Raw genomic sequence first — 13,768 nt, 5'->3', positions numbered from 1 at the left:
TAAAGAGAGCAAGTCAAGTAAAATGGTGTGTAAATGAAATAATCAGGAAAATCTATTATTTAAGTGGTATATTTCATTATTTGTTTGATTACAGAGTCTGTGGCCCGTGACTTCAAATATATTTCTCCTTCTGGCCCCCAACAAAAAAAAGTTTGGACACCCCTCATCTAGATCTGTATTTATATATATATTTTGATATAAATATAAACTGTGTGACCACTTTGTAGAATTCTAAATATTTGACAGTATATACTGAAATTGGCTTTTATTGTCACATCTGGTGCTGTTAGCTCCTCTGTTTCTCACGCACCCAGCTCTGACAGAGGTTCTCAGTCTAACAACTACATTACCCAGAACGCACCACCCGCTGACACGCACACACCCAGTCACACGTCACCTCACCTGCTCCAACCAGGAAGCCCCGAATATTAGTCTGGCACTATTTAAGGACACCTCTCACACACTTCTGTGCCGGGTATTGTTGGATTTTCCTCATTACTAAGCGTTACTCTCTATTGTCTCTGTTATCTTCGTGTATGACCTTGTTTTGTTTTTTCTCGACGCCGATTTTTGGATTATCTCTGATTGTGGATATTTTTGTGTATGACCTGGACTGTTTCACGTTTTTTGATTTTGGATTACCTCTGATGTTGGCCTGCTTGTGTTTGAACTCTGGACTGTATCTCACTCATGGTATGGTTATCCCTACGTTGCTTCTGTTTACCGGTGCTCTAACTTTGTTTGTACGACTACCCTTTTTTCTACCTGCTATTTTAATAAACAACCCGTTTTACTGCATCTGCGAGTGTCTGTATTCTGTGCACACCATGACAGAATACCCGGCCTCTCTCGATCAGACAGCAGATGCGGATATGCTAAGATCAGGGTTGTTTAATCAAGGCAGATTGCTCGGTCAGCACCAGCAAACACTCGCCGGTGTGACCCACGCTGTTACTGAGTTAGCTAGCCAGCAAGCTAACCAGCAGCAGCAGCTCTCTAGCATTCTCGAGCACCTCAAGGGCTTAGCTGTAGCTAACGCTAGCCCTGTAGCTAACACTAGCACCATTAGCTCTCCTGTCTCCGGCTTTCAGGTGTGCAAGCCGGAGTATTTTGATGGTTCCCCGGAGAAATGCAGCGGATTTCTCTTACAATGCTCCGTATTTTTTAGTAACGCTTCTCCCGCCTCAGACAAAGCTAAGATCGGCTTTATTATTTCGAGGCTGTCTGGTAAAGCACTCGACTGGGCTACGGCGGTTTGGGACACCATTTCTGAAACCAGCTATTCGGAGTTTTTGACTTTGTTTCGAGCAGTTTTTGATCACTCACGCTACGGACAATCCTCTGGAGAGCTTCTACTGGCGTTAAAACAAGGTCAAAAAACTGTTGCTTCATATGCCATGGAGTTTCGCACTCTGGCAGCTGGCAGTGGCTGGAACAACGCTGCACTCATCTCTGTGTTCAAGAATGGACTTAACCCTGAAGTTTTGAAGGAGTTAGCATGCAAGGATGAATCCCTTACCTTGGATCAGCTGATTTCCCTCTCCATTCGGTTAGACCAGCTGCTCTCTCGCCAAACCAAGACCAACCTCCACGTACAACCCACTCCAGCAGAGCTACCTCACGCTTCATCAGACTCCACAGTGGAACCCATGGATGTTCAAAAGTCCAGATTATCTCCAGCGGAACGCCAACGCCGCATTCGGTTCCATCTTTGTCTCTACTGTGGAGAGGCTGGGCATCGCAAAGCTGCATGTGGTCTCCTGACCCGATCCGTGAAGGCTCCAGCCCTGGGAAAGCGCGTGGGGGGCTCTCCACGCGCTAACGTGGTACGTAATTCTATCTCTAATCACAAAGCTAAATGTTTTACGTTACCCGTTATTATCTCTTCACCCACTGGTATGTTCTGTGTCCCAGCGCTTGTAGATTCCGGGTCGGAGGGGAACTTCATCAGTTGGGACCTGGTCAAGGAACATGGCATCCCTACCCGTGACCTGCGCCGTCCCATTTCTATTCACGCGGTGGATGGGAAAACTGTACGCTCCAAGGCTATCACTCGTCAGACACTTCCCGTCGCTCTTCAAGCCAGCGCTCTGCATCACGAGGAACTGCCCCTGTTTGTGCTTCCCTGCTCTGAACACCCGGTGATTTTGGGCATGCCATGGCTCAAGTTTCATGATCCTGTGGTTTCCTGGACTGATGGTGATATTACGGTTTGGTCTCCCTCTTGTTATGAACATTGTTTAGCTCTTAATGAGTTAGCTTTACAGTCTACCTCGGTAGAAAGTCCTGACGCAGTAGATACTCCTGTTATCCCCTCTGAATACTCTGATTTTCTTGATGTCTTTAGCAAAGCCAATGCCACTAAATTGCCTCCACACCGTCCTTATGACTGTGCTATAGATCTAGTGGAGGGAGCTACGCTGCCCAAAGCTAGAGTCTATCCCCTCACCCTCGATGAAGAGAAGGCTATGGCAGACTATGTTGAGGAGGCACTCGCTCAGGGTTTCATCCGCCCGTCTAAATCTCCGGTTGGTTCAGGGTTCTTCTTTGTCAAGAAGAAAGACGGGGGGTTGAGACCCTGTATAGACTACCGTGGGCTTAATGACATAACTAAGAAATTTGCGTATCCGTTACCCCTCATACCCAGCGCTCTCGAGCAACTTCGTGAAGCTTCCTTTTTTACGAAATTAGACTTACGCAGCGCGTATAATTTAATTCGTATCCGTGAGGGTGACGAGTGGAAGACTGCCTTTACCACTACTAATGGGCACTACGAATATTTAGTGATGAGTTTCGGTCTCGCTAACGCCCCGGCAGTCTTCCAGTCATTCATGAATGACATATTTAGGGATATGATTGGGAAATACGTCGTCCTATTTATAGACGACATTCTGATTTATTCAGCTGATTTTGAGTCTCACGTGATCCACGTACGTTCCGTTCTCCAACGCTTACTGGAGAATAGCCTTTATGCCAAAGCAGAGAAATGCGAATTTCACCGTCAACAAGTCTCCTTTCTCGGCTATGTTATTAGCTCCCAAGGCGTCCTGATGGACGACACCAAAGTTTCAGCTGTCACTGACTGGCCCGTTCCGCAGTCTATTAAGGATCTCCAGCGCTTTTTAGGTTTCGCAAATTTCTATAGGCGATTTATCCGCAATTTCAGTGGTATAGCTGCCCCTCTTACTGCTCTGACCAAGAAAGCCACTAAGATCCTGAATTGGTCCCCCGAAGCTGAGCAAGCTTTTAATAAGCTTAAAGCTGCATTTGTGTCCGCGCCTATACTAGCTCACCCTAAGCCCGAACTCCCGTTCGTTGTCGAGGTCGACGCTTCTGATACTGGGGTAGGGGCTGTTTTGTCACAGCGTAGTGGGTTTCCGCCTAAAATGCATCCCATAGCCTTCTTTTCACGAAAAATGTCTCCTGCGGAGCGCAACTACGGCATAGGGGATAGAGAGCTTCTTGCTGTCAAACTGGCTCTCGAAGAATGGCGTCACTGGCTGGAGGGGGCCGCGCACCCATTTACTGTTATCACTGATCACAAGAATCTCGAGTATTTACGCTCTGCCAAACGTCTTAATCCTCGCCAAGCTCGTTGGTCATTATTTTTCTCTAGATTCGATTTCTCTATTTCGTTTCGCCCTGGCAACCGTAACACTAAGGCAGACGCGCTATCCCGAGTCTATACTGCTCCGGATAGCGCATCTCAGTCTTCCGAACCTGAACGCATTCTTCCTCCGGCCGTCAAAATTGCAGCTATTCGCTGGGAATTAGATGATCTCATTCAACAGAGTGTAGCGCACTCACCACCTCCTGAGGGGTGTCCCTCTCACAAAACTTTCGTTCCTGAACAATTCAGAGATCGTCTTATTAGCTGGGCTCACTCTGCTCTCACCTCGGGCCATCCCGGCGTTACGCGCACTCTGCAGCTAGTATCAGCTCGCTATTGGTGGGAAACCATGCGAGCTGACATACACGCTTTCGTCTCCTCCTGTTCCGTTTGTGCTCAATGCAAAACCCCAAAAACCCTTCCAGCCGGTAAGCTTGTTCCTCTACCTGTACCAGAAAGACCCTGGTCTCACATAGCTGTAGATTTCGTCACCGATTTACCTGTCTCCGAGGGTTACACCACAGTACTTACTGTTGTGGATAGATTTTCCAGGGGGGTTAAGTTTATTCCTTTCTCTGCCCTGCCCACTGCACTTCAAACTGCACAAGCCATTTACACACACGTGTTTAGACATTATGGTATTCCAGAGGATATTCTCTCTGATCGGGGCCCTCAGTTTACTTCCAGGGTTTGGAAAGCATTTTTTGAACATTTGGGTGTTCATGTTAGTTTAACCTCAGGGTTCCATCCCACTAGTAACGGTCAATGTGAACGTGTTAATCAAGAATTAGGCAAGTTTCTCCGTCTGTACTGTTATAAGCACCCCTCTGACTGGTCTCAGTTCCTTATATGGGCTGAGATTGCGCAGAATTCTCTCACTAACTCCACTTCTGGTCTCACACCGTTTCAGTGCGTTCTGGGTTACCAACCTCCGTTAGCTCCGTGGACAGCCGTGTCCTCTGAGGTTCCTGCGGTGGACGACTGGATGAAGCGGAGCGAGCAGGTGTGGGAGGAAACTCACCAGCAGGTTTCGGAGGCGTTACGCAAATACAAGGAGCAGTCCGACAGACACCGAGGCAGTACCCCCCAGTATCAACCCGGGGATCGAGTGTGGTTGTCCACCCGGGACTTGAGGTTTGAGGGGGAGTGCAGGAAACTTCTGCCTAAGTATATTGGGCCTTTCAAGGTTTTGTCTCAAATTAACGAAGTTACTTATAAGATTGAACTTCCAGCCCAGTATAGAGTCCATAATTCATTCCATGTATCTCTCCTGAAACCTCTTGTCCCAGGTCCACTCGCAGAGGGTCTTCCGGATGACGTACCGCCCGCGGCTGTGGAGGGGGAGGCTTCATCCACCTACGCGGTGAAAGAGGTGCTGGATTCTCGCAGGCGCGGCGGTGGGCTCCAGTATCTCATTGAGTGGGAGGGCTACGGCCCCGAGGAGCGCTCTTGGGTTGCTGCCAGTGATGTGCTGGATCCGGCTCTTTTGGCTGAATTTCATGCTAGTCATCCGGGCAAACCTGCTCCTAGACCCCGTGGGCGTCCCAAGCGCTCACTTTCCTCGTCGGTTCCGGTTCATCGGGGTTCCCAGCTCCGCAACCCCCGCCTGTCCGGCACCTCTGTGGCTACTCCTGTTCCTCCCGCCGGTACTCCCTGTCCGTCGGGTGGTCGTCGTCGTGGTCGTCCTCGTTCCGTTCCCGTTCCGACTCCCTCGGGGGGAGGTACTGTCACATCTGGTGCTGTTAGCTCCTCTGTTTCTCACGCACCCAGCTCTGACAGAGGTTCTCAGTCTAACAACTACATTACCCAGAACGCACCACCCGCTGACACGCACACACCCAGTCACACGTCACCTCACCTGCTCCAACCAGGAAGCCCCGAATATTAGTCTGGCACTATTTAAGGACACCTCTCACACACTTCTGTGCCGGGTATTGTTGGATTTTCCTCATTACTAAGCGTTACTCTCTATTGTCTCTGTTATCTTCGTGTATGACCTTGTTTTGTTTTTTCTCGACGCCGATTTTTGGATTATCTCTGATTGTGGATATTTTTGTGTATGACCTGGACTGTTTCACGTTTTTTGATTTTGGATTACCTCTGATGTTGGCCTGCTTGTGTTTGAACTCTGGACTGTATCTCACTCATGGTATGGTTATCCCTACGTTGCTTCTGTTTACCGGTGCTCTAACTTTGTTTGTACGACTACCCTTTTTTCTACCTGCTATTTTAATAAACAACCCGTTTTACTGCATCTGCGAGTGTCTGTATTCTGTGCACACCATGACATTTATATTACTAAACTGAACTTGTTTCTATTATTACTATATAATGACCATGATTAGGGCACAGTAAAGCATGTTCAGCATCATGCATTACTTTAGGGACCGTAAGAAAATTACCAAACAAAATGAGTAATGAATATATATATATATATATTTTTTTTTATGTAATTTTATGATGTCAAACCAGCAATAAAATACAAAGAAATGTGATTAAGAATTCTTATCAGTTGTCAGTGCTGGGAGATAAAGCTGTGGATGTGAGGGTCTTTGTAATGGGGGCAGTAGCCATTAAGTGCTCTAAGCTGATGCTTTTTGGGGTTGTAATAGATGCAGATGGTAGTGTATTACAATACCAGACAGTCTGGAAACTCTTTAGGGATTCTGGATAAACTCTATTGCTGGCAGTTTCTATAATATACAGTGTATTGTTACTGACAATTATCATTAATAAAAGCTGAAACATAAAAAATTAAAGAAATTCATCATAACAGAACAGTGCCATTTATGGCATACTTTGTCATCTGTCATACTTGCTCAAAATACATTTGATTTATTGCTGTATTGCTCCATATCACTGACCCCAGCAGCTTCCTCTCGCCGCTCCCTTTCTAGTCTGTGTTGCTAAACCTAAAAGTAAAAAAACACACCCCTTCATTATCATACAAAGGAAGAGATACGGAATACAGAAATAAATAAATAAATAGATAAAGAGAAGTGTACACACAGTAAATGCAAAAATTATGTGATGAGAAAAGAAACAGACTGAAAAATAGTATAGTTATTATAGTCCCAAGGTTCTTGTCCCATATGAATTAATTCATTTATTAATTGGTGAGTGTATACTCTTCATTTCATTACTTATTTATAGGGTCATTCATTCATTCATTCATTCATTTATTAATTTATTTATTTTGTTGTTTTATGCTCCTTTTTTCTTTTGTATTTTTTTCTGTTAGTAATACTTGTTATTAATTATTAATTTAATGGTTTTTTTTTTACTGGTGTTTTATACTCCTTTTTATTGATTTATTATTTTTTTCTGCTATTAATTATTAGTTTTGTAATTTGTTTATTTGGGTGTTTTATACTCCCTATTTCTATTTATAATTAATTAATTAATTTGTTTTGTTATTAGTGAACTTCTAGTTACTTTATTTATTTACTGGTTCTTTATATGCCTTATTTCTTGTTATTTCGTCTATTTTTTTTTTTTTGTGGGTTTTTACTTTTGACGTATTTTGAACTGTGCCAACTGTTGACACTGTTGGCATTCTTTTCAGTTCAGCTTATTTTATAATATATTTTTTGGAGATGCAGAAAGCCTTACAGTTGAACGATATTCTGTATTGAGAAACATGAGAAAGCTGGAGAAAATCTGCACACAGTCAGGATTATGGGTTGGTGTGGGTTTAGTAATCACTCACTTGTTATAATCCCTGATTATACCAGCTTTTTTTTAGGCCAGAATTGCAGCCTCAAATGCTTCATTAGAGCTCTCAGGCTGTGTGGTTTTTTAAAGCTTGCCGCTTCTTATTCAGCCGCTATTAGACACTGCAGTAGTAGCATCATGCCTGTCACGGCCTGGTAATGATCTGACCTGCTGTCTGTCCGTACGTACATAGGTAAGGATGCTGCCGCCTGCAGGACTGGAGCAGAAGTCTTTATGAAGCCCTGCTGGACTCTTTGGGATTGCCCAATTTTGTTGGACTGAGATTTTAGTGGATAAAAATGTTGTAATTAATCCAGTGTTAGATATTTATGGACTCTGATATAATTCTCAGGTTATGCAAAGGCTAAGGTCTGCTGTTTTCTTCAGAAATAGAAATGCTTGTTTCACCAGGCTTTGTTTAGATAGACTGTAAGGACAGATGCATCTTAAAAGAATTAGAATATCATTGAAAAGTTACTTTACTTCAGTAATAAAGTTCAAAATGTGTTTTTTTTATATATATATTTTTGATGATTATGGCTTACAGCCAATTAAGACCCAAAAATCAGTGTTTTAGAAAATTAGATTATTATATAAGACCAATTGGTACTTTTGGCAGAGTGGGCAGTGTGCCAAGTCCTGCTGGAAAATGAAATCTGCATCTCCATAAAAGTTGTCAGCAGAGGGAAGCATGAAGTGCTGTAAGATTTTGTGCACTGACACAGTGGATCAACACCAGCAGATGACATGCCTCTCCAAACCATCACTGATCATCAGTAAATTTTACATTTCATTTGTAAATCAAGGGAGCAGAGTCTGAAGGAAGAGTGGAGAGACACCCAGTCCAAACTGCTTGAGGTCTAGTGTGAAGTTTCCACCAATCAGTGATGGTTTGGAGAGACATGTCATCTGCTGGTGTTGATCCTATGTGTTATATAAAGTCCAAAGTCAGTGCAGTGTTTTCCCAGAAAAACTTTTATGGAGAGGAGGATTTCATTTTCCAGCAGGACTTGGCACACTGCCCACACTGCCAAAAAGTACCAATTGGTCTTATATAATATTCTAATTTTCTGAGAAACTGATTTTTGTTTTGTTTTTTCATTGACCGTAAGCCATAATCATCAACAATAAAATAATAAACACTTAAAATAGATCACTCTGTGTCTAATAGATCTATATAATATATGAGTTTTTTGTTTTTTCATTGACTGTAAGCCATAATCATCAACAATAAAATAATAAACACTTAAAATAGATCACTCTGTGTCTAATAGATCTATATAATATATGAGTTTTACATTTTGAACTGAATTACTGAAACAAAGTAACTTTTCAATGATATTCTAATTTTTTGAGATGCACCTGTATATGCTACTATAATACTGTATAAACTGATTTTCAAACAAATGGTTGCAGAAATATGGTTGCACCCAGTAGGAAGTGTCGGATTCAGATGTTATTCAGAAGGAAGATAATAAAAGATACCGGAACACTAAATGCTTATAAATTGGTCATATTTATTGAGCCACACCTATAGAAGTAGTGTGTAACGCATGTGTAACACAGATATTCTGGTAGAGGTATAGTATATATGGGCAAGGTCTTGATATACCTGCAGCAGCATGTGGACGAGCATTGTCTTGTTGGAATAAAGCACCATATTGTGCCTTTAGAAAAGGTTTGGCCACTGGATGCAGGACCTTATTAGCATAATGAAGACCAAAGGTGATCTGGCATCATGATCTATGAATTTGACTCAGTACAGCTTGACTGTAAACTTTAGTCATTATGCAAACAAAATCATCCACAATGCTACAAAATCTCCAATTTATCACATTTATCACCACACTCTTACCACTAACCTTCCTGTCTTCTCAGTAAGTTTCATTTTTTTCTCTTCTTCTTTCATTTCCTATCATGAACTTGTTCTTATGTCTGATCTGAGCTTAAAGTTCACCTTATTAAACCTAAAACCTGTTTCTCTGCACAGATTAAACAGGGAGGGCTGGTGCCCCAGTCTTACTACGCACGGGAATTCATTAAGGTGCAGTACGACCACAGTGTGTCCATCAGCCGTGGCTCCTCACACCAGATGGAGTACGAGATTCTGGCACCTGGCTGTGTGCTCAGGTGAGGACGGCACTGCATGCCAATAATTTTTTTAAAGAAAAAAATATATTTATTTAGTTTATTTTTAAATGTATGAGTCATATCTATTTTTTGGGTTGTTTTTGGTTTGTGTTAATCCAAAGTTGAACGCATTTTACCCTGTATCTTTTTTAAATGACTGTATATGTGACAAACTTCAGTGGGGTTCAGTGAATTAAGTCGAACTGTTGAGTTGAGTTGAGATGGCCCAATTGAGTTAATTTGAATTTAGCTAAGTTGAGCAGAGCGCAACTGAGAGCAGTAGCATTGCTTTGTGCTGAGCTGAGTTGAGCTAAGCTGAGTTTAACCAAGATGACCTGAGCTGAGCTGAGCTGAGCTGAGTTGAGTTGAGCTGAGCGCTCATGTGCTGAGTTAAATTGAGTTGAGTTGAGGTAAACTATGCTGAGCTGAGCTGAGCTGAGCTGAGCTGAGCTGAGCTGAGTTGAGTTGAGCTGAGCGCTCATGTGCTGAGTTAAATTGAGTTGAGTTGAGGTAAACTATGCTGAGCTGAGCTGAGCTGAGCTGAGTTGAGTTGAGTTGAGCTGTGCTGAGTTAAATTGAGTTGAGTTGAGGTAAACTGTGCTGAGTTGAGTTGAGCTGAGCTGAGCTGAGCTGAGCTGAGTTGAGTTGAGTTGAGTTGAGCTGTGCTGTGCTGTTGAGCTGAACTTGCTAGTTGAACTGAGCTGAGGTGTACTGAATTGAGTTGAGCTCAGTTGCATTGCTTTAGTTGAGTTGAGTTCAATTGAACTGAGCTAAGCTGAAGTGTTTTGGGCTGAAATAAATTGTGTTGACTTGATTTGAACTGGGATGAATTTATCTGAGGTAATTTGAGTTGAAATGAGTTGAGCCTATTTCTCTCTTTAATCCTTCCATCAGGTGGCAGTTCTGCTGTGAGGGAGCAGACGTGGGCTTTGGGGTCTTCCTGAAGAAGAGGCTGGGGGAGTGGATGAAGGCGGGTCAGATGCAGGAGGTGGTGCCGAGTCAGCGCTACAATGCACACCTGGTACCTGAGGATGGAACCCTCACCTGTGCGGAAGCAGGAGTGTGTGAGTGGAAGGATAAAACAGATACATTGATGATGCCTGAACTGATGGAATTAGATCAATAGTTTTACTAATAGATATTTTACTTATATAATTATTGTTTTATCCTCTAGATGTTCTACGATTTGACAACACTTACAGCATCTTTCAGTCCAAAAAAGTCAGCTTCACTGTGGAGGTTCTTCTCCCCAGCGCTGAGGGCCAACCACAGCCCGAGACGAGCAAAGCGTCGGAACAAGAGTCCTCCTGCAGCCTGTAGGAATTATGCTCAGAGACTACCTGCCAGCACTTGAACAGCCTGACATTTACTCAACGTAACACAGGAAGGAGATTTATTACTACAGCTGTATTTACTACAGAGTGGATGAACTGAGAAAAAAATGCTGCTGTAAGAAAGAGGATGAGCTGAAGCCATTTCTTGTAAAATCCAGCTTAAATTAATATTCTGCACAAACCCTGGTAGCACAGGATTCCCATCAGTACATTCCATATACCTGGTGTTTATTCAGACATGAGGGGATTTCTATACAACTAATGCTAATGCTGATGATTCTATATATACATGTTTTGGCAGTTGTTCTTTACATTTAGCACAGAATGAAAGATAAATGGACCAAAAAAAAAAATATCACTGTTTCTAGGTGCGTGCAGTAGGTGGCGCTGTTTCTCACTTATCATTTATCACTCCTAGTGTGACATCAGTCAGCACAGGCATCTGTTAGCTGATGAATTAGAGCTGGGTTGCTGAGCTTTCCTCTAAGCGCCCTGGTTACCAGGTGATGCTGCATCAGTGGCAGTTGGAAAGGAGGCGGAGTCTGACTTCACATGTATCAAAGGAGGCATGCACTGGTCTTCACCCTCTTCGAGTTTTGTGGACGATATATCGTCCCAGAAATGATTGCGATAAACAATATTGTAGGGCTGGACCCGAATATTCGGGTTTTCGGATATTCGTTCGTTGAGTAGGTATTCGGTTTTTAATTTTGGTATTCGGATATTCGTTTTTTTTCTCCTTTCCAGAGTTCCACCTCACTCTAACCACTTCTGTTTTCGCGGGTCCCGTCAGAATATCTTGCGCGCGGGACAGAACTGAACTGTTATTGGCTGGAGCGGGAGTTTAATCCAGACGATGCGGGAGCAAATTAATAAATAGTTAAGAAAACTGTAATAATTGTAAAAAAAAAAAAACCTAAAGAAAACTCTCAACGCGCAGGATGGACCGACACACACACGCACACACCGATGGTGTTTGGACTGGGGTAAGGAACGGGACCGCACTATTCAGCGCTGCTGTTTTAATAAATATATAAGTAAATTTGAAGCATTAAATGTAGTTTATTTAATTTATATTAGGAACGTGGGGCGGGAGCGGCAGAAATGTGTATGTGGCGGGCGGCCGCGGGATTAAAAGAAGCTATTTTTTTGCGGAGCGGTAACGAGACAGAAACGCGGAGCGTGGAAGAGTGGGTTTAAAAATCAGTCTCGCACAGACCTCTATTATACATGATAAAAAAAATGCAGGCTCTTCGAAACTGATTTATATAATAAAACGTAAGGGGTAATGTGGCAACAGTAGGGGCTAAATCGGTTACAAAAGCCTGGCCTACAAAAATGATGTCTGAACGAATTTCCTCTTACCTAATATAATTTGAAATGGTTTAAAAATATAAAATAATTTCTAAGCAAACGAAATATTTAATATTGAGCTTATAGCCCAAGTGCAAAAATACAAAATCAGTAATACGGCTATGCCCTGCACAATCCTTAAACCGAAATAGACCAAGTACAATAACGTCATTAACAATGACTTTCCTCTACTCTAATATAATTTAACATGGTTTAAAAATATAAAATAATTTCTAAACAAACGAAATATTTAATATTGAGCTTATAGCCCAAGTGCAAAAATACAAAATCAGTAATATGCCCTGCACAATCCTTTAACCGAAATAGACCAAGTACAGTTTACAATGACTGTCCTCTAATATAATTAACAATGTTTAAGAATATAAAATACTTCCTGAACAAACGTTTTTTTTGTTTGTTTTTTTAAGCAAATAGCCTAAGTGTGAAAACACAAACAGCAATTTACTGGGCTGGCTTGCGCAGCGGAGAAACCGTGCAGCAGCAGCCTCCTAGCCTGCTTACGCAGCGGATAAGCCGCGGTGTGGGGCAGCAGAAATTCCGGGATGAAAACACAAAGAAATCTGGGCTAAAAACACAGAAAAAATATGGGGTGAAAACACAAAAATATGGGGGATAAAAACACCAAAAATCCGGGGTGAATATGTCTCGTCGGTCAGAGCAAATTGAACATTTTTCAGTGGATTAAAGGGGCCGTGATTTGCTTTTTTTAATTTTTTTTTTTACCTCTTTTTTTAAAAACGAATATTCGAATATTCGCTTCGAATCAGTGCCGAATATCCGGAGCTCAAAAAACGCTATTCGGGCCAGCCCTACAATATTGCTGTAATTTTAAAAATGTTTAAATGCCATAATTAATCCTAATTTGGACAATTTATACTTTTTTCTTGAACTACTGTAGTTTGTGCACACTGTGTACAGTATGTTGAGTCGCAGTTATTGAAGCACTGATCATGCATGACACTGTAGACAATATCACAATATAAAATGTTATTGAGGTAATGTCCATTTATTGTATGATAAGTCAGTAATGTAATTAAAGTGACAGGCCAAGTTGGGGGCATTGCTAATTATAAGGGGAGCCCTAATGAGCCCAATTTGGGAAAAAACATTTTTAAAAGTGACATAGACTAAAATCTTTTTAGTTTAAGCCTAATATGTCTAATATACAATAGGAGTATAACACAAGCTGCATTAACAAAACAGTCCTTTGTAGAATCTGCCCTGTATGTTGGCTGCAGCCTAGGCTTTGGAACACAGCTGCAGCTCTATTATGCAAATTTTTAGATTTTTGTTGTGTTTTTTTTTTTTTTCAAAGCTTTAATGCAGAGCAAAGTTTTAAAAGTAACAAAAAGCTGATTCGTTCATGTCACTTACATACAAAAGCCTTGTGTCTTAGGCTATGTTCACATTGTCAGACTGAAGTGATTCAAATCTGTTTTTTGTTTTTTGTTTTGCTCAATGTGGCTCAGATCTGATTTTTCCATGGTTGTGTGAACATGCCTGATTTTCTTCAAATTAGATTTGAGTCACTTTTATATGTGGTCCTAAATCGGTAATGTATCTGATCCATGAACATGTGACATGAATATAAACGGTCAAATCTGAA

At 42.0% G+C, this 13,768-nt stretch overlaps 1 protein-coding gene across 1 annotated transcript in view; it reads left to right on the top strand.

The window, feature by feature from the left end:
- The window catches only part of sec14l8 (SEC14-like lipid binding 8), a 42,993-nt gene extending 29,225 nt beyond the window's left edge, over positions 1 to 13,768 (top strand). The window contains exons 10-12 of the mRNA XM_022667297.2: positions 9,315 to 9,454; positions 10,349 to 10,518; positions 10,629 to 13,768. Coding sequence (XP_022523018.2) covers positions 9,315 to 9,454; positions 10,349 to 10,518; positions 10,629 to 10,774 — 456 coding nt within the window. The 3' untranslated portion in view covers positions 10,775 to 13,768. The remainder of the gene's footprint in view (positions 1 to 9,314; positions 9,455 to 10,348; positions 10,519 to 10,628) is intronic.

The sequence above is a fragment of the Astyanax mexicanus genome, chromosome 22 (genome assembly GCF_023375975.1).
Source record: "Astyanax mexicanus isolate ESR-SI-001 chromosome 22, AstMex3_surface, whole genome shotgun sequence".
Classification (NCBI taxonomy): domain Eukaryota; kingdom Metazoa; phylum Chordata; class Actinopteri; order Characiformes; family Acestrorhamphidae; genus Astyanax; species Astyanax mexicanus.
This window is presented reverse-complemented; position numbering and strand designations above follow the sequence as displayed.